Source organism: Gracilinanus agilis, chromosome 2 (assembly GCF_016433145.1).
Source record: "Gracilinanus agilis isolate LMUSP501 chromosome 2, AgileGrace, whole genome shotgun sequence".
In the NCBI taxonomy this organism is placed as follows: Eukaryota; Metazoa; Chordata; class Mammalia; order Didelphimorphia; family Didelphidae; genus Gracilinanus; species Gracilinanus agilis.
The window spans coordinates 95,684,776-95,707,586 of record NC_058131.1 but is presented as its reverse complement, the minus strand read 5'-3'; the positions used below and the strand labels follow the sequence as shown (position 1 = coordinate 95,707,586).

General features: G+C 40.3%; 1 protein-coding gene across 1 annotated transcript in view; it reads left to right on the top strand.

Moving 5' to 3' along the window:
* The first annotated feature begins 2,925 nt into the window (after positions 1 to 2,925).
* STPG4 (sperm-tail PG-rich repeat containing 4) overlaps positions 2,926 to 22,811 on the top strand; it is a 54,653-nt gene continuing 34,767 nt past the window's right edge. Inside the window, exons 1-5 of the mRNA XM_044659468.1 lie at positions 2,926 to 2,931; positions 3,901 to 3,954; positions 7,217 to 7,477; positions 14,281 to 14,345; positions 14,566 to 14,620. Coding sequence (XP_044515403.1) covers positions 2,926 to 2,931; positions 3,901 to 3,954; positions 7,217 to 7,477; positions 14,281 to 14,345; positions 14,566 to 14,620 — 441 coding nt within the window. The remainder of the gene's footprint in view (positions 2,932 to 3,900; positions 3,955 to 7,216; positions 7,478 to 14,280; positions 14,346 to 14,565; positions 14,621 to 22,811) is intronic.

Genomic DNA, 22,811 nt, shown 5'->3' with positions numbered 1-22,811 from the left:
TGATCTAAAAACCATGGGTATTATCTATTTTATGGATTAGGAAACCAAGTCTCAGACAGATTAAGTGATTAATCTCTTGGACAGCTACTGGGTGTACAAGTCAGAATTTGAACCCCAAGTGTTCTAATGCCAAGTCCAACAGTCCACCATAAAGTTTTTTATGATTTTATGAATTCCTTTTTGGTTTCTTCATTGTCAGTTAATCAGTAAATATTAAGTGCCTACTATGTGTCAGGTGCTATGTAAGCACCAGGATTACAAAAAGAGAAAAAAGAGGGGGCAGCTGGGTAGCTCAGTGGATTGAGAGTCAGACCTAGAGATGGGAGGTCCTAGGTTCAAATCCGGCCTCAGACACTTCCCAGCTGGGTGACCCTGGGCAAGTCACTTGACCCCCATTGCCTACCCTTACCACTCTTCTGCCTTGGAGCCAATACAGGGTAATGACTCCAAGACGGAAGGTACGGGTTTTAAAAAAAAAAAAAAGAGACAAAAGATAGTCTCTGGAAGGTAACTACGTGGCTCAGTGGATTGAGAACCAGACCTAGAGATGAGAGGTCCTAGGTTCAAATCTGGCTTCACACGCTTCCTCTCTGTGTGACCCTGGGCAAGTCACTTGCCTCATTGCCTCACCCTTACTGCTTTTCTGCCTTAGAACCAATACTGGTTCTAAGACAGAAGGTAAAGGTTTAAAAAAAAAAAAAAAGATACTTTCTGTCCTCTAGGAGCTCACAATCTAATGATGGAGAAAACAAGAAAACCAATACGTACAAACAAGTAAATTAGTAAGCTACTAATTTACTAATTCATTTAATTAATAAATAAGTAAGCAAATAAATAAAATAATAAATAATTAAGATAGGGAAGACACTAGAATTACAGAGGCTGGGAAAGGCTTCTTGTGGAAGGTGAGATTTTAGTTTGAACTTGAAGGAAGTCAGAGAAGCCAGGAAGCAAAGATGGGAAAGAAAAGCATTTCATGCATGGGAGAACAACCAGAGAAAATGCCCAGGGCCAAGAGATGAGTCATGCATCTTGTTTGTTGAGTAGCCAAGCATCCAGCAACATTGGATGGAAGGTTACAGGTTAGGAAGTAAAGTGGAAAGGAAGAAAGACTAGCTTGTGAAGGACCTTGAATGCCAAACAGAATTTTACTTTTGTTCCTGGAGGTGATGGAAAGCCGGCGGAGTTGTTTGAGTGGAGGAGTGACACGGGGCAGACACGCACTTTCAGAAAACACTTTGGCAGCTAAATGAGAGACTCGTTGAGTTTAAGATGTCTCCTGGATGTCCAGTAAACGATGTCTGGAAGCTATTTGGAGTCTCGAGATTGGAGAGCAGAACAGAGGCCGGGGCAGAAGAGGCAGCTTTGAGGATCACCAGCATAGAGACAGTCTTTGTTAAACGCCTGGGAGTCAATAAGATCCCCAAGTGAAGCCAGAAAGGGAGAAGAGAAGAAAGCCTAGGACGAAGCCTGTGGGCACCTGGGGGTCGAGATCTGGATTAAGATCCAGTAAAGAAGACTGAGAAGGAGCCATGAGGCAGGTCGGAGGAGAACCAGGAAGGGATGGTGTCCCAAAAACAAGGGGAAAAAGTATTCCTAGGACAGGGTAATCCATACGGGGACTAGAAGAGGATAAGGAGAAACACTGTTAAGTTTGGCACATCGATGGCAACTTTCGGGAGCGATTTCAGTGGAATGATGAAGTTACTGTTAGAAGCTAGATTTTAAGGGCTGAAGAAGAGGGAGAAGAGAAAATAGAAACAACTATTTTAGACCTTTTCAAGGAGTTTAACCACAAAGAGCATTTTTCTAGCTTACTTATTTTTTTCTTTTAAATCCCGACCTTCTGTCTTAGTAGGAATTCTAAGGCAGGAGAGCAGGAAGGGCTAGACAACTGGGTTTAAACTTGCCCAAGGCCACATAGCTAGAAAGAGTCTGAGGCCATATACTGGAACCCAGGCCCAAGCCTGGCACTACTGTTCATTGGGCTACCTGCCCCTCCAGTTTACTTTCTGGCTTCAGCCCTGCAAGCTTACAGAGGGCAGCATCTTCTCCATCACCGTCCCGTTGGCCCGAGCACTGCACTTTTCTGGCCTTGGGTCTAAGCAACTGAAGACGTCCACTCTGAGCTGGGAACTTGTGTGGGTTCCGTGCCCCGCTTGTTCCTCTTCAGTGTGGGCTGGAAGTCGAAGCGGGGGCCCTGCTCAGCTCCCAGGGCAGGTTTCAGCCACACGGCTGGCTCTTCTCATGGCCACTCTCTACCCAGAACAGGGGCAGCTGCCCTTCGACTCTCCACCCTGGATCTGTGACCTGGCACCCCCTGGATGTGCCCCCAGTGGATCGAGGGCCTTCCTTTGCCTTGGGCCATGGCCTTTCCCTGGTTGCAAGTGCTTTTAGCCAGAGATGTCCCCTGCATCCAGTCTTCTCTGTCATTCTATGGCCATAAAAGCCATTCTGCCTTTTTCTTGGACTTCTGTCCCGGCATTTGGTCCCAGCAGGTTTTCTAGTTTGAGGAGTTTTAGTGGGGGCTTCCTAGAGGGGGCTTCCTGCCTCTCCCCATCTCGGCTCTGTCTACCAGTGATTTTAATTGGCCTCCTGATCCTCTTTTCTCCATCCTAATTCTTCTCAACCTCTCTGTAGTGTCTGAGGGGACGGGCCAGGCTCTCCTGAGCACTGTCTCTCCCTCTTCTGTCTCTTGGTTCTCCTCCTGCCTACCTGACATCTCCTTCCCTATCTTCTTGGCTAGCTCGTCATTATGTGCCCCTCAAACTCAAGGTTCCTTTCTGGCCTCCTCCTCCTCCTCCTCTTCCTCCTCTGTGCTCTCTCTGGGTGGGCTCATCAGGCCCAAAGGGTTTAATTATAATCTCTTACGTGGATGACTATGAAATCTGTATATTTAACTGAGCTCCCATCCTGTGTCTCCAAATGCCGGTTAGACGTTTCTTGCATGTTCCGTGGGCATCGCGAAATCGGCTTGCATAAGGCATTATCTTTCCCCAGAAAACTCATCCTCCCACCCACTCTCCCTCTCCCTGTCAGGGCTGCCCCATCCTGACCGTCAAGCCTTGTCATTCTTGAGGACTCGCTCATGCCACGCGTCTAATCGACCGCAAGATCCCATCATTACTGCCTCCATCGTCTCAGATCTCGGGCTCCTCTCGTTCTGGTCCTCATCCCCTCTTGGTAGCCTCCTCTTTTCTGTGCCCCAGCCCTCTCCCCAGCAGCCCGTCCTCCGTGTGGCCAAAGAGAGTTTCCCAAAGCATGGGTCTCGCCACGCCTCATTTCCTAGTCAATAAACTCCGATGGCTCCCTGGTCCATCCAGGCCAGAAAGAAGCGTTTGGCATCTAAAAGCTTTCCCAACGCACCACCTTCCTGCACATTCACAAAGGCCAATCCAAACTGGCTTTCCTAGTGTTCCTCACACAGGGCATCTTGTATCCCTCCTCTAGACCTTTCTTCCCTGGGTCTGGAATTCACTAACTCGTTGTTGACCGATACGCCGTCATTATTTCCCATCATCATCATCCGAGCTATAAATAGAATTCTAATACCACCTCGTGTTTAAACATCAGCTTTCTTCTGAAGACCCCAAAGCAGACTCCTATCTAACATTCCCTTTTGTCCTTGCCAGCGAAACGGTGGCTGGGCAAATTATCCAAATTTTATCGATGGAAAATTTAAAACCAAAAAAAATTGAAAATGAAAAACAAAGTAGGAGCAAATATTTCTTGCAAGAAAAACATTTTATGTCATCTTGGTTTTGACGTAAAGGTTAAAAGTACCTTTGGGGAGGCTGTTTTAATGAATAAGTACATTTTATGTTATATATAACTTGAGAGAATCATCTCCCAAATAAATTTATATGTACATACATATAACTAATTTGTTTTTATAACTAGAGAAGAAGAGACTCCTCGATTCAAAGAGAAACATGGTGGCGGACAACACTGAAAGTATGTATAATTCAGTTTTTCTCTTATCCTATCTTTTTGTATGAAACTGTATGAAAGGAAGAATTATGCATACCCATTAATCATATTATAAACTCATCAATTTAGCGAAGTCATGGGCATTAGAAATATAATTTTAATTGTTCTGAAATAAAAACTCTAAAAAGTGAAACAAATCAGCAAGATTAGAGGAATGGCTGCGACACCCACAAATTTTATCCTGATGTTTAGTATTAGGGGGCACCAGGTAGCTAGAGAGGGAAGACCCAGCCATGCCAGAAACAGTAGCAGTAAAGCCTTCCCATGTCACTCTCCTGAATAACCTGCCTCTCCTCCACACTGGCTTCTATGTCATTTCTTCCTTATAAATCCTTTGATGGAACCATTTAAACTCCTCCTTCCCCAGAATTCAAGGCGATCTGGAAGGTTTGGAAGTTTGGTGGGTGGTGACCCAGGATGAAGGGGTGGAGTTCAGGGAGAAAGCCAGATTTGGGTATAAAATGGGAGTCAAGAAGGAAGGGAAATGAGGAAAGAGCTTAGAAGACAGCAACACAATTTTTTTTTTTTTAAATTTTAAACCCTTAACTTCTGTGTATTGACTTGTAGGTGGAAGATTGGTAAGGGTAGGCAATGGGGGTCAAGTGACTTGCCCAGGGTCACACAGCTGGGAAGTGTCTAAGGCTGGATTTGAACCCAGGACCTCCTGTCTCTAGGCCTGGCTCTCAATCCACTGAGCTACCCAGCTGCCCCCAACAGCAACACAATTTTAAGAGTTAAAGCCTGAAGGAATTGGGGATTGCAACATTCCTTTGTACTCATTTTATTCTTAAAGGCAATCGGGAATCTGGCCGCAGATACTTCCTAGCTACTTGTCCCTGTGCAAGTCATTTAACCCCAACTGCTATATATTTTTTAAAAAGGGAAACTTTCAACAACTGGATTAGAGGAATCATCTCTAAAGAAAAAATAATACAAAGACAGAAAATACAAAGAACTGCTGATGAATTTATTATGTGGAAAGGAATGTTGATGCTTTAATATTAGGACTGACTTCTAGACATTGAGCAAATGTGTGAAGGCAATACAACATAATAAGATGACAATGCTTCCAGACCATGATATAACCAAAAATAGATGGCACAGGAGATAGGTTGGTGGGCTGGAGACAAGATTTGTTCATAAGTTCAAACCTGGCCTCAGAGACTTACTAGTGGGGTGACTCTGGGCAAGTCATTTCACCTTATTAGCCTTAATTTCCTCATCTTGTCAAATGAGCTGAAGAAGGAAATGACAAACCACTCTAGGATTTCTGCCAAGAAAATCCCAAATGGGGTCATGTAGAGTCAAAAACAACTAAACAACAAGAAATGTTTTATGAGAGAGGGTATTTTACCCTCACTTTTATTTATATATATGGATCTTTTTTACTTTTTTTTTTTCAGATTCTCTTTAGCCTTTTAGCTATCAGTTCCCAGTACATCAAAGACCTGTAATTTTGTTTGATAAAGGTCAGAACCTGGGACTTAAGTGAACTTAATCAATGCCTCGTCCATGGTTACATGGCTAGGAAGTGGTAGAAGTGAGGTTGGAATGTTGGTCATTCTGGCTCTAAAACCAGCCCCTGGCCGTCCTGAATATTGCCTTTAAGCGCCAAGACATTTCCTGCCTTTCCTTCCCTTTCCCTACCTGTCTTGGGATAAAGAAGGCCACTGGGACAAACGTTTCTTAAAATGGGCCCCCAGGCACGACCCTTTCCATCAGAGCAGTCATTTTATTATTCTTGTGAAGACAGCTGTATAAATAGAAATGGTCAAAACTCATGGGTCTCCTCTCCTCATTCCCCTGGAGAGGGGACAAATTTAATATATAGTTTATATATAATATTCTATTATTCTATAATTATATATTACATATATAGCATATAATGATATATTATTGATTCTATTTTGTTATTAACATTTAATATTAATAATTTAAATTTAATTATAAAATAATTGTTAATATATTAATATAATATATAAGCATATATACATATATTATATATAATACATTAGATTGATAGAGATAGACAGATGGATAGATAAGATAGATAGATAGATAGATAGACAGATGGATAGATAAGATAGATAGATGGATGGATAGACAGTTTGCCAGCCACAGAATAGTTGATCAGAGGGCACAGTGTAGGGCAGAAACTTGGGCTTAGGTAGTTTACCTTTCAGAATCCAAGGGAAGCTGAGTTAAGCAATAGGAAAATATTGTACTTGTCCCAATAGCAATAATAATGTTGACTATAATAATCCCAGAGCAAGAGGAGGAAAGGGGGAAGGAGAGGTGGCACATAGAAGTCTTGGTCCAGGGCAGTTGGAGAATCTGCTGACCCTGCCTCCTGGTCAAGGTACGGGTTTAGCCAATAAGCAAGGGGCAGCTGGGTGGCTCAATGGACGGAGAGCCTGGCTTGGAGATGGGAGTTCCTGGGTTCAAATCTGGCCTCAGATATTTCCTAGCTGTGTGACCCTGGGCAAGTCACTTAACCCCCATTGCCTAGCCCTTATCACTCTTTTGACAAGAAAGTAAGGGTTTAAAAAAAATTAACCAATAAGTATTTATTAAATATTTACAATATGTCCAGGACTGTGCTAAATTCTTTGCATACAAATAATGACAAAACGCAGTTCTAACCCTCAATTTTATGTTCCAATGGAGACAAAATGTAAATAACAAGCCCATGAAAGATATATAAACAGTAAATAGAAGGTAATCTGAGAGGGGAAAACATTCATTTGCCGCTGGGGAAACTAGGTAGAGCCCTTTCCAGAAGGTAGATTTGGAGCTGTCTTGAAGGAAGCCAGGGAGGTGGTTTCTTGGCTGGTTTTTGAGGGGAGAGGCATATTTATTGAATATCCTGCCTCAAGCCTCACTCCAGTGATAAGTAGATGATCTCTCCAATGGGAAGACATTCAGGAGGCTGGCTAGCCCTGGACAGGTGGCAGGTGGGAAGGCAAAAGAGTGCCAGGACAGATGGCCAGTCCCTTCTCCTGCCTGATGGTCACAGTGGGGTTGGATGGTGTATTGGGCCCCAGTGATGCTAAAGCTTTATGTAGCAAGTATTTCAGAAATAAAATAATCCTGCTCTAGCCATCCTCCAAGTCCCATTGCAGCAAGAGCGTTTGGGTCATAGCACGGAGTAGAACACTCATTAGAAATGAAGAAAGGTAAAGCTGGACCACAAGATGATCTCAGAATGCATGTTGCTTTTCAACAGGAAACTCCAAACCCAGGTACCTACACAGTACGAGACTTTATTCAAGAATCCCTCTCAAACCCGGTGCACAATACATACAATTTTAAAGGCCAAGGTAGAAACAAAATGTGTTTGGTGGAACCGAAAAGGGACATGACGCTGCCCGATATACCCAAGTACCTGCCTCCAAACTTTGTGGATCTCATCAAAAAGCAGATGGCTTCTTACTCCTTCAAAGATACTCCAAGGCAAACCCCCAACAAACTGTGTCTCAAAGATGAGGTAAAGCTCTCGCCTCGTTGTTAGCCTCTTTGAGAGTGTTTCTAGGAGAGCCGTCGTCCCATCTCCAAGGAAATCGTGTTCTTTAGAAATCAAGCTTTCTTTTCTTTTTTAAACTTTGTTCCTCAGCGGGGGACTTTCTGAAGAGGGAAGTGGGAAGGCTTATATTCAGAAAGGAAAGAGGCATTCATAAAGAAATCAATGTGAACTAATTATTCATAACAAAAGGTAATAAGCAGAATAAGATTAAGAAATTTAAAAAAAAAGTGAATTAAGCAATGAGTATCTGTTTGCCAATACAGGATAATCAGAATGAATCTCCTTTGCAGTTCCTCACCTCAACCCTGGGGGAAGCCTGCTAAGAGAAAACTTTCCACTGACCACTTTGGTCATGGGAAGATCCTGGCTCTCTTACAGATAAATAGAAGAGGCCCAGAGATGAGAGATCTTGGGCAAGTCACATAACCCCCATGGCCTAGCCCTTACTGTTCTTCTGGCTTGGAACCAATACATAGTAGTGATTCTAAGACAGAAGGTATGGTTTAAAGAAATAAACAGAGGGCTTCATTCTGGCTCCTTAAGGACTTTAGTTCAGAAGGTTCACTGCATAGAGAAATTTTGGGTTCTTTTAAAGCCAACTTAGACCCTCTTATTTTAAACAATTATTTTTACATACAAAATCATTTCTATTGGTAAATACCCAGATTAATCAGCCTAATCATAACAATATCTTGCTATTCTTTTATTTATTTCTAAAACCTTTACTTTCCATCTTAGAGTCAATATTGTATATCAGTTCAAAGGCAGAAGAGCAGAAAGGGCTAGGCAATAGGGATTAAGTGACTTGCCTAGGGTCACACAGCTAGGAAGTGTCTGAGGGCAGATTTGAACCCAGGATCTTCTGTCCTTGGGCCTGGCTCTCAATCCACTGAGTTATCTAGCTGTCCCCTCTAATCTTTTTTCTTTTTTTTCAGTTTATTTATGGTTTTATTTGGGGATTTTGGTGTTGTATGAGTGTGCCATGCAACAATGACCAATATGGAAGTGGGTCTGCAGGATCTATTCTTTTATTTTTAAAGAATTATCTTGGGCTGCATCATCTGATAGAAAGGATGCCTGGCCCGACAGAGGGAGCAAACGAACACATATTGAGCACCTGCCCTGTGCCGGGCCTTTTGCTGAGATATTATCTCAGGAGGGTCAGGGTCTCATCCCCAAAGACTTCACTCACAACTTTGAGCACCAAGAAGAAAACTGTGCTAGGCATGGAGTAGGATACCAGATAGCTAGATAGACACACAGCCAGACAGTTAGACAGACAGACAGACAGATAGATAGATATGTGAATGATATGGCTCTTTGAAGGAGTTTATCGTCTTACTGGAGAAACAAATATGAAACATTAAAGTGATACTATAAAATAAAATATCATTAAGTCTTTAAGGGGAAGTTTAACACACAAATAAGGACTGAAGGATTTAGTGTAAGTAGATAGGATTGGAGAGTGCTCCATGGATAAGGTTGAACTAAAGCCAAGTCTTAGAAGATGGATAAGATTTGAATAAGGGAAGGGCTCAAAGGCATTCTGAGTGGTCCAGCATGGACAATGGAATGGGGGCAGGAAGAGACCCTGAAACAACCGTGCCTCTCTGTCTCATCTTCCTTACCAATGAAAATAAGAAGAATAACATCTCATCCCTCTCCACTCAAATGGGGATCTTGTTATATTTTTAACAGTACTTCAAGGTTTGCAACATTTTTCATACATTATTTCATTGAATCCTTACAACAACCCAAGGAGGTAGGTACTCTTAGTATCCCCATTATAGAGAAGATGAAACTGAGGCTAAAAGGAGATGAAGGTCATCTCTATAGTAGGATTTGAAATCAGGTTTTCCTAAGTTCCAAAGTTAACTAACACTTCAGTCACCAACTCCACACCGCCTCCTTCTCAAGGGATTGGTCAGTGAATTTGCCCAAAGCCCTATTTTGATATTTCATTTTGGCTTTGAAGGTGGCCCTGGATTCTCACAACTCAAATAAAAATTGGGGCCCACTGATCTCTACCTAGATCCTCGAGGGCTGCATCTTTCCTTAGAAAAACACAGATGACCATGATTGAATACATTCTTCTGTATTTTCATTCAAGTCCTACTGAGTGTCGTCCCTGCTCTGAGGGCCCTACATCAGGTGTTTCTTTTCTGGCAGGCCCAGCGAGTTCTGTGAACTGAGGACCCCCTTAACTAATGCTGGAGGGGCTCCTCACAAGAGTGTTAGCCATGACCAATTAAACTTCAGATCAGGGTCAATAAACATTTATTGAGAACCTACTATGTGTCAGGAACCCACTACATTTGTTATTTATTTATTTATATTTATTACATTTTTTTACATCTATATTTGTTTACATATTTATTTATTTTCTTATACATACTTATATACATTTACATTTATATTTATTACATTTAAACATTTATTGAGAACTGTAAAAGGTGAGGCATCAGGGATGTTATTATTATTTAAATGTACCCTAAATGGTTTGTGGGTTCACACTGGGTTAAAGGAGAGACAGGACCAACCAGGACAGGGAGACCAGGGTTCACTGCCTAGCTTTTAACTGTCCCAGGAATGGCAGTTGACCCAACAGTCCCCCAGCTCACCCTAGGCCAGGGTCTATGGAACCAGCAGGCAAAGGTAAAGTTTATACAGTTTATTTGAGGGAAACTAAATAAAGATTGGGTTAGGGAATTTCTACACTTGAAACCTATGGGGAAAACATAGTGGGCAGGGAAGGACTTAACTACTCTATCCTATTGACCTAAGCCAAGCAGGGCCCAAAGGAGCAGTACTGGAGTCACAGGGAGGCTCCTTCAAACCTGGTTCCAGCCAGGTTTGGTCAGCTCAGCTAAAGGGTCTGAGGGTGGCTTTGGGGTCTCAGGGTAATCCAAGGATGGTCACAGGATGCCAAGAGCCAACTCCACCAGGTGATCCAAGGTACCCAGGTAGGGAGAGTGAGTTTGAAATGCTGTCCACCAGATCCCAAACCACTTCCCACTTGGTGCAGCTCTGCAGGTCTTGTCCACTTGCTGAAAGCCTTCACCTCTCAGGATCCCAGGGAATCTGGATGCAGTTTTTCCCTAACTCTGAGATCTCCCAGGTTTAGCAGCAGTTATGTCCAACCACTAATGGAGTCTCTCTCAGAGCACAAGTCCACTTCCTGCTCCTTCATTCCATCTTGGAATCCTCCAGCCCTTCCTGCTAGGTCCAACACTATTACTAAATTAATTGCTAAATAAACCCTCACAACAGAACCTATTATGTGTCAGGAACCCACTACATTTATTTTTTATTTATTTATATTTATTACATTTTTACATCTATATTTGTTTACATATTTACTTACTTATACATACTTATATACATTTACATTTATATTTATTATATTTTATTTACATTTATTACATTTATTGAGAACCTACTATATGTCAGTGGGATAAAAAAAAGGAGTTTAAAGACAATTCCTGTCCTCAAAGAGCTCATAATCTAATCAAATGTTCATCCTATGTAATTACTGGAGAATCTGGATCCATGAATGTGTGATTATTCACAAATACAAATTGGGAAAAAGCAAATGACAAACGCAACGAGCCAGGCGTGGTGGTGAGCACCCCTCATCTCTGCTCCTGGGGAGGTGGAGACTGGCAGGTCACTCGATTTGGATTTTTAAGCCACCGCAGGGCTAAAGCCATTTGAATGTTCACACTAAGTCTAAATCCAGGTGAAATCCAAGATGGCGAGCCACCAGGAGTGGGAGCAGCTCCAGGGAAGCCAAGCTAGGCTGGACCAAAGCTCCCATGCTCATTGGCAGGAGAGGGACTGCAACACTTCCAGAATGGGTGATTTAGGGACCCCCAGCCTCGAAAAAAATATTATGATGATATCATAACGAGTATTATAATGGAAATCCCAGGTCATAAAAAAATGGCTCTTCTCTTTGCCTCACAAGTTCCTATGTGGGATGCAGCGTAAGCATCATTCAGCAACTCCTCCTTCTTCCTTTGTCTGAGTCCTCTCTCTCTGCAAGCTTCATGCATTTCTTCTGGAGTGGTTGTTGAAATCTTTCTAAAACTTGCAAAGCTCCTTTTCTAAACTTTCCTAAAACTTAGATGCTTTTTCTTGGTCGTAGGCACTTCAGTAATGACCAAGTTCGTGGCACTTGGTTTAAGATGGAACTATTGGACCTTTGGCTTAAACTCTTTACATCTTTCCACGTACGTTAAATAGCCTTTTGTCTCAAATTTCTAGATATTGCCATAGGGCCATTAAGACTCTTTTTCAGTTTGCTGAAGGAGTATTTCTTATTTAATTTTATGCTTCAGCGGTGCTCAGATCTGGGCTCAGCTCTTTGAGTCACACAGACTATCTTTCCATGCGAGGGACAGTTTGCTTGAGTGATCTTTCCTCTGCTGGAGCCAAGGCTGAGCGCTAAACTGACTTCCTAACGTTCGGTGGACCCCTGGGATTGGCCTCCTTGTTCCCTGAACCCAAATCCTTTCTTCCACCCAGTTTTTACTTCTTTTGGGCCTCCCTGTGGAACAGGAAACAGTCTCCACAGCAGCTCTCTTAGCCTCAGATTGCCATTTTTTGTTGTGTTTTTTGTTGTTGTTGTTGTTGTTGATTTTTCTATAGTCCTTTCCTTCTGTCTTAGTATCAATTTGAAGACAGAAGAGTGGCAAAGGTAGACAGTCTGGGTTAAGGGACTTGCCCAGGGTCATACCATTTTGTTTTGCATTTTTCATGCCCATTTGATTTCCCTTACAACAAGTAAAAGCAAATGGCAAATACAAAATATTTAACATTTCATCATGTAAAGCCCAGTGTGGCTAACGGGAAGACCAAGGTTCAAGGATTCTTTATATGTGTATCCCTAGAGCCTAGCACAGTGCCTGGCACCTAGGAGGTGCTTATCAAACACTCACTGAGTGGTCCTTTGATTACTAGATTGTCAGCTCCTTGAGGACAGGGATGGCATTTATCTCTGTACCTTTCCTGCAATGAGTAGGGGACAGAGAGATATAGTTATTCCAAAGGGCTCGCCTATATTCCCATAAATCCAAGGTGATTTTAGAAGAAATGATTGACCCTGAGGTCTGTGAACACAATTAACATTACTTCATTAATTATCTAGGTTAATAACCAATTCTGCTATGCTTTATTTATGATACCCAGTGATGGCAAGACCTCTGGGTATCTGCCTGTAAAACCTGATTAGAAACATTAATTAGCCGAGACACAGAGCACTTCTGTGGTCTGTGCTGCCCAGTTTTGCATCATTCTTGGGCTAAGGAAGCCTAATTGTGATAGGGAGAATTCTGCTAGAGAAACCCTGCCATGGAAAATCCCACTCCAAAGCAGAAAGTTAAATTACATAGTCACACACACCAAACATGCATTGGGTGATGGCCTTTCTGGTGAGACTTTGGGCCATTCAATGCACCATGAAAAAGAAAGAGAGGCGACCAGTTGGCAGAGGTGGCCTAAAGCCCTGGCCCATATTTCAGGGCATTTCCAGGATGCTTCATTGCAAAAGTCTAATCTTGACTGCTGAGGGTATGGGAATAAATAACTGCCTTCTCTTAAGGGCTCAGTGTTTCTCCTTTAAGTTATAGCCCAAACCGATGTATTTTTGGAGATTGTAATATCCAAAAAACACCGAGCTGGTGCGATGGTGCAGCTGGACCTTTTACAATTATTTCATATTTATTCTGATCATCATTGCCATTGCAAAAATCTGCCTATGGGGCAGAAATGCCTATAAGGAACATCTAAGTGGTGACTAGAAATAGTGCAGTTGTGGGGAGAAGTAGGTAGCTCAGTGGATGGAGAGGACTAGAGACAGAGAGGTCCTGGGTTCAAAATTTGAACTCAGATATTTCCTGGCTCTGTGACTCCCATTAACCCCCGTTGCTTAGCTCTTATCATGCTTCTGCCTTAAAACCAATACATAATATTGATTCTAAGACAGAAGATAAGAGTTAAAAAAGAACAGTGCGATTGAATATGGACAATGCTAGCAGACCTGGAGATATGTTCTACTTTAAAAGGTAATATATTTGAAAATCTGATTTAGAGAGAGAAATGCCTTAGGGGATAATTTTTAACATTAGAAGATAATTCACCATAGAATCTCTTTAGTAATAATTCCTTAAGTACACGTAAAGAATGGTTCATTTTCCAATAATTTAATTTATATCTTTCTTTTATGATTCTCAAGGACCCAATGACTTCATAAAATGAGGTAGACTTCAATTTTACAACCATAAAGAGGAAGTATGTTGTAGTGGATAGAATTTGAGACTTTGAACCGGGAAGAATTGCATTCAGGTTCCACCTCTAGCAAGTGACATTGGCTAAATCGCTTAACTTTTCTCAGCCTCAGATGAAGAGGTTTTTTTGCTGTTCTTCATAGGCTTTGTGATAGGAATTGGTAGAGATCCCATAGTGATAAACTCATAGATAATTGATGACATGGGAATATTTTAGATATCTTTGAAAATTATTTAGATATAGTAATCTAGAAAATGGATTAGAAAATGTGGTTCGAAAAATCAAACATCTTTCTTAAACTGCTGAAATAGAAAATCAAATTATATGAGAATTATGATCTTGAGATAAAAGATTATAAATGACATAATAAAATGACTTTAAGACCTGGGTTACTCTATTATTATTATATGTTATGATATCTCATTTTTTATAATTATATTAGTATTAGAGTGTTATTAATTCATGTTCTTATCTTGCAGACAATTGATATTGCACCAGGGCAATATAATATTGGTCCAGCACCAGTTCCCAAATTCCTTGCCAGGTAATTATTATTTGTTATTATTAAAATAATTATTTGATTTATTTAATTCCCCTCTAAAAACTCTTTAACATTTTCATTTCTGTCAAGCATAATATTCCTTTAGCCATTATTATAATATTATGAAGTAACTCAAATATTTTTCAAGAGACAAGAATTAATAAAATGTTGGATAAAAGAAAATTAGCTTTATAAATGGACATGTAGCATTTTTGTTTTACAGGAACTATGTATTCCGTTCTACTGTTGAAAGGTTTCCAACATATTATTTTATTCCTGTAAGTACATTGCAGAAAACTGTTAATTCTTGATTTTAAAAAGAGAGAGATGCTTGGTTTTAAACATGGGGATGATCCTTTTGAGACATCGTCATAGGATATTATAGGATCTCATAGGATATAAATCTGGTCCAACTCCTTTGTTTCATATTTAAGGAAATGAGTCTCCTTTAGGTTAATAGCCTTCCTAAAGCCATAACCCTAGTTAGAGTCTGGTTTCCTTACTTCTGGTTCCATGCTATTAAAAGAAAAACATTTTTCCAATAAAGGAAATAGCAAATGGATGCTACTCTTTGATTTAATGCTGAAAAGAAATTGAAGATTTTAATAAATATTGAACCATTTATAGTAAATTGTGAGATTAAGCAACAAAGATGATTCGGGAAACAAGAATACCTGAGGTTTTTTTTTTCCCCTTTCAAGGGTTGAAAAGTGTTTTTTCTGTCTCTTAAAATTTCCACTTATGTTTGTGAATTATGACTAAAATTGTTTCTCATGAAGATGAATCAGGCTATGTAAAAAATTAATATTCATATGAGTAGCACGAATAGAGGAAGGAGAGCAGGAAATATAAAGCCAACCAATCTGTAGTTTTGGCATAAACTGTGTCTCATCGGGGAAGGAGTGCTCTATTTATCCGAATATGTGTGATTTATTAGAACATCCAGGTGAAGGATAGAACAGATGTGAGAAAGAGGATTTGAATTCCCAGGCATGAATTAATTATTTCATTTATATAATTCAAGGCAGGTAAAGGAAGAGTGAGAAAAGAACCTGGTTGCTTTAAATAGTACCAAGTCTCCTAGGATGAGCTTTATCCTTGGGCACTGGAAAAAAACCTGCCTAAGACCTCATAGAACCACTCCTGGGGATCTCTGAGAAATGATGGATGCAGAGAGGAGGGACTGATCAGTAGAATCATGACATATGCACACCGACCTCCACACGGTGACATTGCAGACTGTAAGGGACAGTTGAAAGAGACAAGGAGGTGCTGGAGAAATCAGAGAATTTAAGGGGCAGTTCCCAGAGACAAAGAAGTTAGGAGCAATAAATTAGTTTGATCAGATTTGATGGAATTGTAGGGTGTTAGCCACCAACTAGCTGAAGGATCAGCCAGACCCTCGTTGGCCTCTTGAAAAAACAAGACTTTCTAGGGAGTCAATTGAAGCAGAAGAGTTTGGGACCCTCATAGGTACTGGAGAAGAGAGCTAGCTATTGAAAATTGTAGCTCTTAAGGAGGGAATCAGGGGGCAGCTATGTGGCTCAGTGGATTGAGAGGCAAGAGGTCCTGGGTTCAAATATGATCTCAGATGCCTCCTAGTTGTGTGACCCTGACTGAGTCACTTAATCCCCATTGCCCAGTCTTTACCACTCTTCTGCCTTGGAACCAATACACATATTGATTAAAAGATAGAAGGTAAGGGATTTTTTAAGGAAAAAAAAGAGAGAGAGAATCATACCTCACTTCGTAGAAAGGAAGAGATTTCTCTATTCTTTCCCCCAACTTGACCCCCATCATCCATGGCATCTTGCACCATCAGGGAGAAACCCATCAGAGGAGGAGGATGCTGTGAGAAAGAACACTGGGGGTCCATAACATCAGAGATGGGACTTGCCATGACCATGTGGGTTCCCTACTTGCTTATCTCTCTGCTGATGTCCCCCAAGTGTTTGCTCACTCTGTGTGCATCTCAAGTTTAGTTTTTAAATTTTTATTATTAATTTTTTCAGTGACATATAAAAACCATTTTTGACAATTGTTTTTTAACATTTCAGAATTCAGATTCTCTCCCTCCCCGCTCCCACCCAAGATGGTAAATCATCTGTCATCTGATATATAGGTTATGCCAGTACTTTCATGTACTACATATTTCTATGTTGCTCACGTCATGATAGAAGACATATATCACACATACAAAGGAAATCTCATGAAGGAAACATGGTGGAAGATGGCACTCATTGATCTGTATCCAGACTCCAACAGTTCATTTTTCAGCTGAGGATAGCATTTTTCATCATGAGCCCCTTCTCCTTCTGTTTCTGTTTCTATCCTTTTCTATAATTGTAAGTTTTGACTGAAAGAGGGTCTCTCTGCAAGGTTGGGTAATGGGAGGAGTCTAAGAGATCGCTCTCAAAGTGGAGTCCAAACACTTAGCTAACTCTATGATTGAAGTCTTGCTGGGTGAGATGTGATGGAATATTTGACCAGGAAATCAGGGTTTCAGCGTCCAAAGAAAGATCCTCAGGAAGCCCTCAGGACTGGATCTGAGCTGGGATGACTTTCTCCTCTCTCCTCCCAGGCCTCTGCAGGAAGACCTTCTCCTCTCTCTCCCTCTGGAGAATCTCCCAGAATTTTCTGTGGTTTCAACTGTCATCAACTGTCAGCCACTCCTTCTTTGGCTCCTTTTGTCCTTTTGCTTTACTGATAATGATTTAGTCCTTCACAGTGGATCATAATATATCTGTATATTTATGTATGTATTTTTTTAGACTTACTTTAGGTCTTAGAATCGATACTGTGTATTGGCTTCAAGGCAGAAGAGCAGTAAGGACTGGGCAAATGGGGTTAAGTGACTTGCCCAGAGTCACACAGCTAAGACATGACCATCATATTTCTCTTATTTACATCCATTGTTCTCCTGGTTCTGCTCATTTCGCTTTGCATCAATTCATTCAAGTCTTTCCAGGGTTTTCTGAACTCATCTTGCTTGTCATTCTTTATGGCATGATAATATTCCAACATACACCACAATTTGTTCATCCAATCCCCAAGGGATGGACCACCCCTCTGTTTCTAATTCTTTGTCATGAAAAAGAGCTGCTAAAAATATTTTGGAGCAGGTAGGCCTTTTTTCCCTATCTCTGCTCTCTTTAGGATTACACACCCAGTAGGGATATTGCTGGGTCAAGGGATGTACACAGTTTAATGGCCCTTTGAGCTTGGTTCTATATTGCTCTGCAGAATGGTTGTATCAGTTCACAGCTCCACCAACAGGGTATAAGTGCCCTAATTTCGCCCCATCTGAGAGGGAATATTTTATAGCTATCATCCCTATGTTGTTTTTTTTGGTAAATACTGTTTCAGTCAGCTGACTGATTATTAAAGAGAAATACACCAAGTAGTGGTTTGAAAACTATGGTTTTCTGCATACAGACCCACAGAATACCTTCTTATGCATTGAATTCCAGCCAAATTGGATTGTTGGCTTTTCCAAGACCTGGCTTTGCATTTCTGTTGCTTCTGGGCATTTGTGTAGACTTTTCCACCCATACCTGGAATTTAACTCTCTCCCAATCTGCCAGTGAAATTCTTAACTTTCTTCAAGGCTCAGCTCAGATGCCACCTCTATCATAATTATGCCCTCCCTTGTTCTTCCCATCTGGAAGTTATCTTTCTCAAATTTCCTTTCAGTAGAGGCAGCTGGGTGGCTCAGTGGATAGAGTGCCAGGCCAGGAGATGGGAGGTCCTGGGTTCGAAACTGTCATCAGATACTTCCTAAGTGACCTTGGGTAAATCACATAATCCCATTTGCCTGATCCTTATTCTTCTGTCTTAGAGTTGTTACTAAGGTGAAAAATAAGGGCTTTAAAAAGAAAAATCTTGATTTTTTTGTTGGTTGATTTTATTTGTTGGAAACAATTTGTAAACTGAAAAACACTCTAGATCTTAGAAGTTATTTTTCTTACCATAATCTACTTTCAGAAATAGAATTGCAGTTGAATAGAATCCCAGTTACCTTGAAGGCATAGTTTTGAATTGTATTTGTGTATTCATGGGTAGAAAAAAAAAACCAAACAACAAAACAAAACCATGAACACAAAGATTTTTATTTTTATTTTTTTCAATGGTACAGACTTTTCTCCATTTGATCCTATTTGTCCTAAATATGAAGCAGTCTCAGTCCAGCGAATGGCCCAATTGGCTTTTTCTCTCTTGTGTTCCCACCCTCAGCTAGTGCTTTAAACTGTACGATGTAGATCCCTGTGTAGACGTGGTCAGGCTGACCTCTGAAGAGAGACGGGCTCGCCGTGTTGTTTGTCAGCAGAAGGAGACCTCTGGGTACCCATTTGCTGCCCTGTATGATTTGCTGAAGCAGAAACAAAGACTTTTTATCCTTCTTTCCAGACCAGGGAAAAAGAGGCTCCAAAGCCATTTCCCAGTCGCTTCTCACTCTGTCATGCATGCATGTGGAAAAAACAAACATCCCTAATTGCTCATTTGAAGGGATGACACGCAGCTGCAGCACACTGTTTTCAGTTCATTCTGGAAGGGTATTGTTTTAGTGTCAACTAGATATTAACCTTGAGTTTAAAAATCCTCCAGGCTCTCTTTTGTGTCTCTGTGGCTGGGACCCTGGTGATGGAAAATCCATTTTTACTTGTTGCTAAATAGCCTCTTTTTAATGTTCAGTTGCTGAGTTATTTAGTTCAAAAATGTGCAACAAGATTGGGGTGGGGGGGCTTAATTTCTGTCCAGATAACTAGAAGGCAAGAAAAACAAAGGGTGTTAAGTGACTGACCCAGGGTCACACAGCAAGGAAGTATTTGAGGCCACATTTGAACCCAGGTTTTTCCAATTCCAGGTCTGATGCTCTATCCACTGTGCTATCTAGTTGCCCCAACGTAGTTACTCTTTACCTAACAGCGTTGTTGTGAAGATCAAATGAGATACATGTAAAGTATTCTGAAGCTGTAAACTATGACTTATATCCCCCCTTAGTTCCTAACAGTATCCTCCACATCATAGGAAATCTAACACATTCATCTTGAAGTGAATGGAAAGAACACCATCTAGTCCATTTTTTTTTTTTTTTTTGCCATGAAAAGAAACTCTCTGGATTCTAAATAAACAAATGGATCAATGGGAAATTCTCTTCTCTGCCCATTTATGTTCCTTGTTTGGTGGGACTCAGAGAGATTCAGCCTCTGCGCATCTTACAGGCTTCAATTTGTGAATGTGATGGAGGAAAAAGGGATTTCTCATCTTGTGACTAGAGCTTCTGTTCATTCCAGGACTCAGCTGGGCATGAAGGTGCTTGAGAGCTTTTACTCATCATTTTGGCTAGGCATATTTATCATAGCTATAATTCTTTCGGTTACTTATTAAGAGGAAGACAGTAAACATGCATCATTCTTGACAAGTGGAGGGAATAAAACTGTAGGATTAAAAACTACTTTAGTCAAATCAAATAAATTTATAACGTGGGGTTTCATAATGCTTACGTGTTTTTTTTTTAATATATAAAAAACTGGTAATAAAGAGGACAGAATTAGATACACAGAAAAAGTTTGCATAGAGCTATGAATGAGTTTTTATTAGATTTATTACTTAATAACATTTATAGAATAATTGTTTAGAAACTGGATATGAGTCCTGCAGTGTCCACTGCGTATTTAAAGTGAATTAAACTGAGTAGCACCACTCTAATAAGGTGAAAGACAGAGACTATAAGCCCAGTAGAATGTAAACTATTTAAGGAAAGGACCAGTTTCATTTGTGTGTGTGTGCATAGCTATACTTAGCACAGTGACTTACCACATAGTAGGCACTAAATAAATGTTCAATTAAATAATTCATTTCACTTATCCATTTACAAAATGGCAGCGAAGTTCCATGAGAATAAAAAACTGTCAAAATGGATTCACTTTATCAATTTAAAACTAAATAGAAACATAGATATTTCCCTTCTCTGGGGGCAGCTGGATAGCTTAGTGGACTGAGAGCCAGGCCTAGAGACAGGAGATCCTGAGTTCAAATTTGACCTCAGACACTTCCCAGCTGTGTGACCGTGGACAAGTCACTTGACCCCCATTGCCTCCCTTTACCACTCTTCTGCCTTGGAGCCAGTACACAGTATTGACTCCAAGACGGAAGGTAAGGGTTTAAAATAAAAAAAAAAAGGGTTTTCCCTTCTCTGCATTATCAGAACATGAAGTGCTCTTGGTAAAAGGGTCCCTTTATTTTATTTTATTTTATTCTACTTTTAAAGAAGGCTTTATAGTTGACGGTCAACCTTCTTTGGGGCTCTCATTCACTTCAAGAAAGAAGCAGTCTATTTAGTTTTTGCTGAAGTAATTAGCCATGACTTCTTGTAGGATCGTAGGAGGTAGATCTATTTTAAGAGATCCTCTCAAGGAAAACTAGGTAGCTCAGTGGATTGAAAGCCAGGTCTAGAGAGAGGAGGTCCTGGGTTCAAATGTATCCTCAGATACTATAACTGGGTGACCCTGGGCAAGTCACTGAATCCCAATTGCCCAGCCCTTACCACTCTTTTGCCTTGGAGCCAGTACATAGTATTGATCCTAAGACAGAAGGTTAGAGTTTTAAAGAGAGAGAGAGAAAGAGAGAGAGAGAGAGAGAGAGAGAGAGAGAGAGAGAGAGAGAGAGAGAGAGAGATCATCTCACTCAACTCCCCAGTTTACAGATTCAGGAAACCAAGGGCCATTTGAGGTGAAGTGACTTGCCCATGTCACCCAGGTAGTGAGCAGTGAAACTGGGTTTCAGACTGACATCTCTGACTCCCATTCATTTATCCATTTATTTCTTCTTTAACCTAAAACCACTGTACTAGAGTGGAGAGTGGAGTGCTGCTAATAAAGATCATCAATGCCATTGACTGATATAATGACAAAGTAACAAAACCATTTGGGGAAGGCTCATGGGAAGTAATGTAGAAACTCTTTGCAGGAGAAGATGGTGGTACAGAGCCATATAGCTTCCCTGCCCCCTGGACGGAGAGTTTTTTCCCTTCCTCATCAGACCAGCGCAACCACCATCATCTTATATTACCAAGAAAAGTCTGCTCAGAGAATTCAAATTAGTTTTAATATCAGTAAAAGCAAAACATAATTAGGAAGGCAAATCTCCTGCCCAAAATATCTTATAATGTATTACAAATGAAACACTTTTCCAGATTATTTGCCATTCAGAATGAACCAAATTAAGATTCAACTCTACTAATGTGGATAATTGAAAGTTGACACTATTTGGGCTAAGTAGAGATGGACCATTTGACCTTTCAAGGATCGTTCTACTTTAAGTATTCCAAATGAAAGGATTTAATATGAATAATTCAGCAGGAAGAAGGAGAATCTTAAAATGATCTGGACTGAGCTGCATTTTTATGTATATGTACATAAATAAATACATATACACATATATGTAGAATTCTGTATAAATTGTTGCTGTTCACTTGGTTCCATCATGTCTGACTCTTCATGACCTCCTGGATCTCTGCCCGATGAGTTTTCCTGGCAAAGATACTGGAGCAGTTTGCTATTTCCTTCTCCAGTGGCAAACAGAAGTTAAAGGACTTGCCCAAGATCACACACCTAGGAAGTTTCTGAGACTGGATTTGAACTCAGGTCTTTCTGATACCAAGTCTAGTTCTCTATACCTATACCACCTAGCTGCCTATATATATGCAATACACACACATACAGATCATTCTAAAATTCTCATGTGTATACATACATAGTAGACCACTCTAAAATTTTCATATAAATACATGAGAATATATATGTATACACACACACACACACACCCCTTCAACATATATGATAGGCCATCAAACAAAAATCTCTTTTAAAGTAGACGCAATCTTACTGTTAAATTTGCTTTGTCCTATGAAAAAACTCAATCTCTGACCCTGCCAAAGACCAGTACCTAAATCTTGTGGTTCTTTGCCAAAAGATGATCCTTTAAAGTCCAATTGTAGGCAATTAGAAATGCCTAAAAATATCAAAGGTCTTGGAGAGGTCAGAAATATACTAGTGACATTTAAAAAATATGTATAGCTGCAATCAGATTATAAAACCCATCCTGACAGTTAATGCCAACACAGGAAATAACCAGATGGTAATTGTGTGAAAAAGTTTTAGTTTTAGATTCCTAATTGTATTTTTGACAAGAGCATATGCAAACATCTTGTTATTAATATAGTCTCATGAATCTTGGTGCATAAAGCTTGAAGTCTGATCAGATTTAATTACCAGCTATTGAATTTCCCAGTCCTGAGAGCTTTCAAATGAGAAACAGAATTGAGTCTATACTTTTTTTTTTTTAAAAAGATTTTTTAAAAAAGAAAGTTAGTTTCAATCATTTCAATTGTTATTAGATATAAAAAACATTTTTTTTCAAAAAAAAGTTTCACTTTCTGATGACTATATTTCCTTACATGTAGAGGTT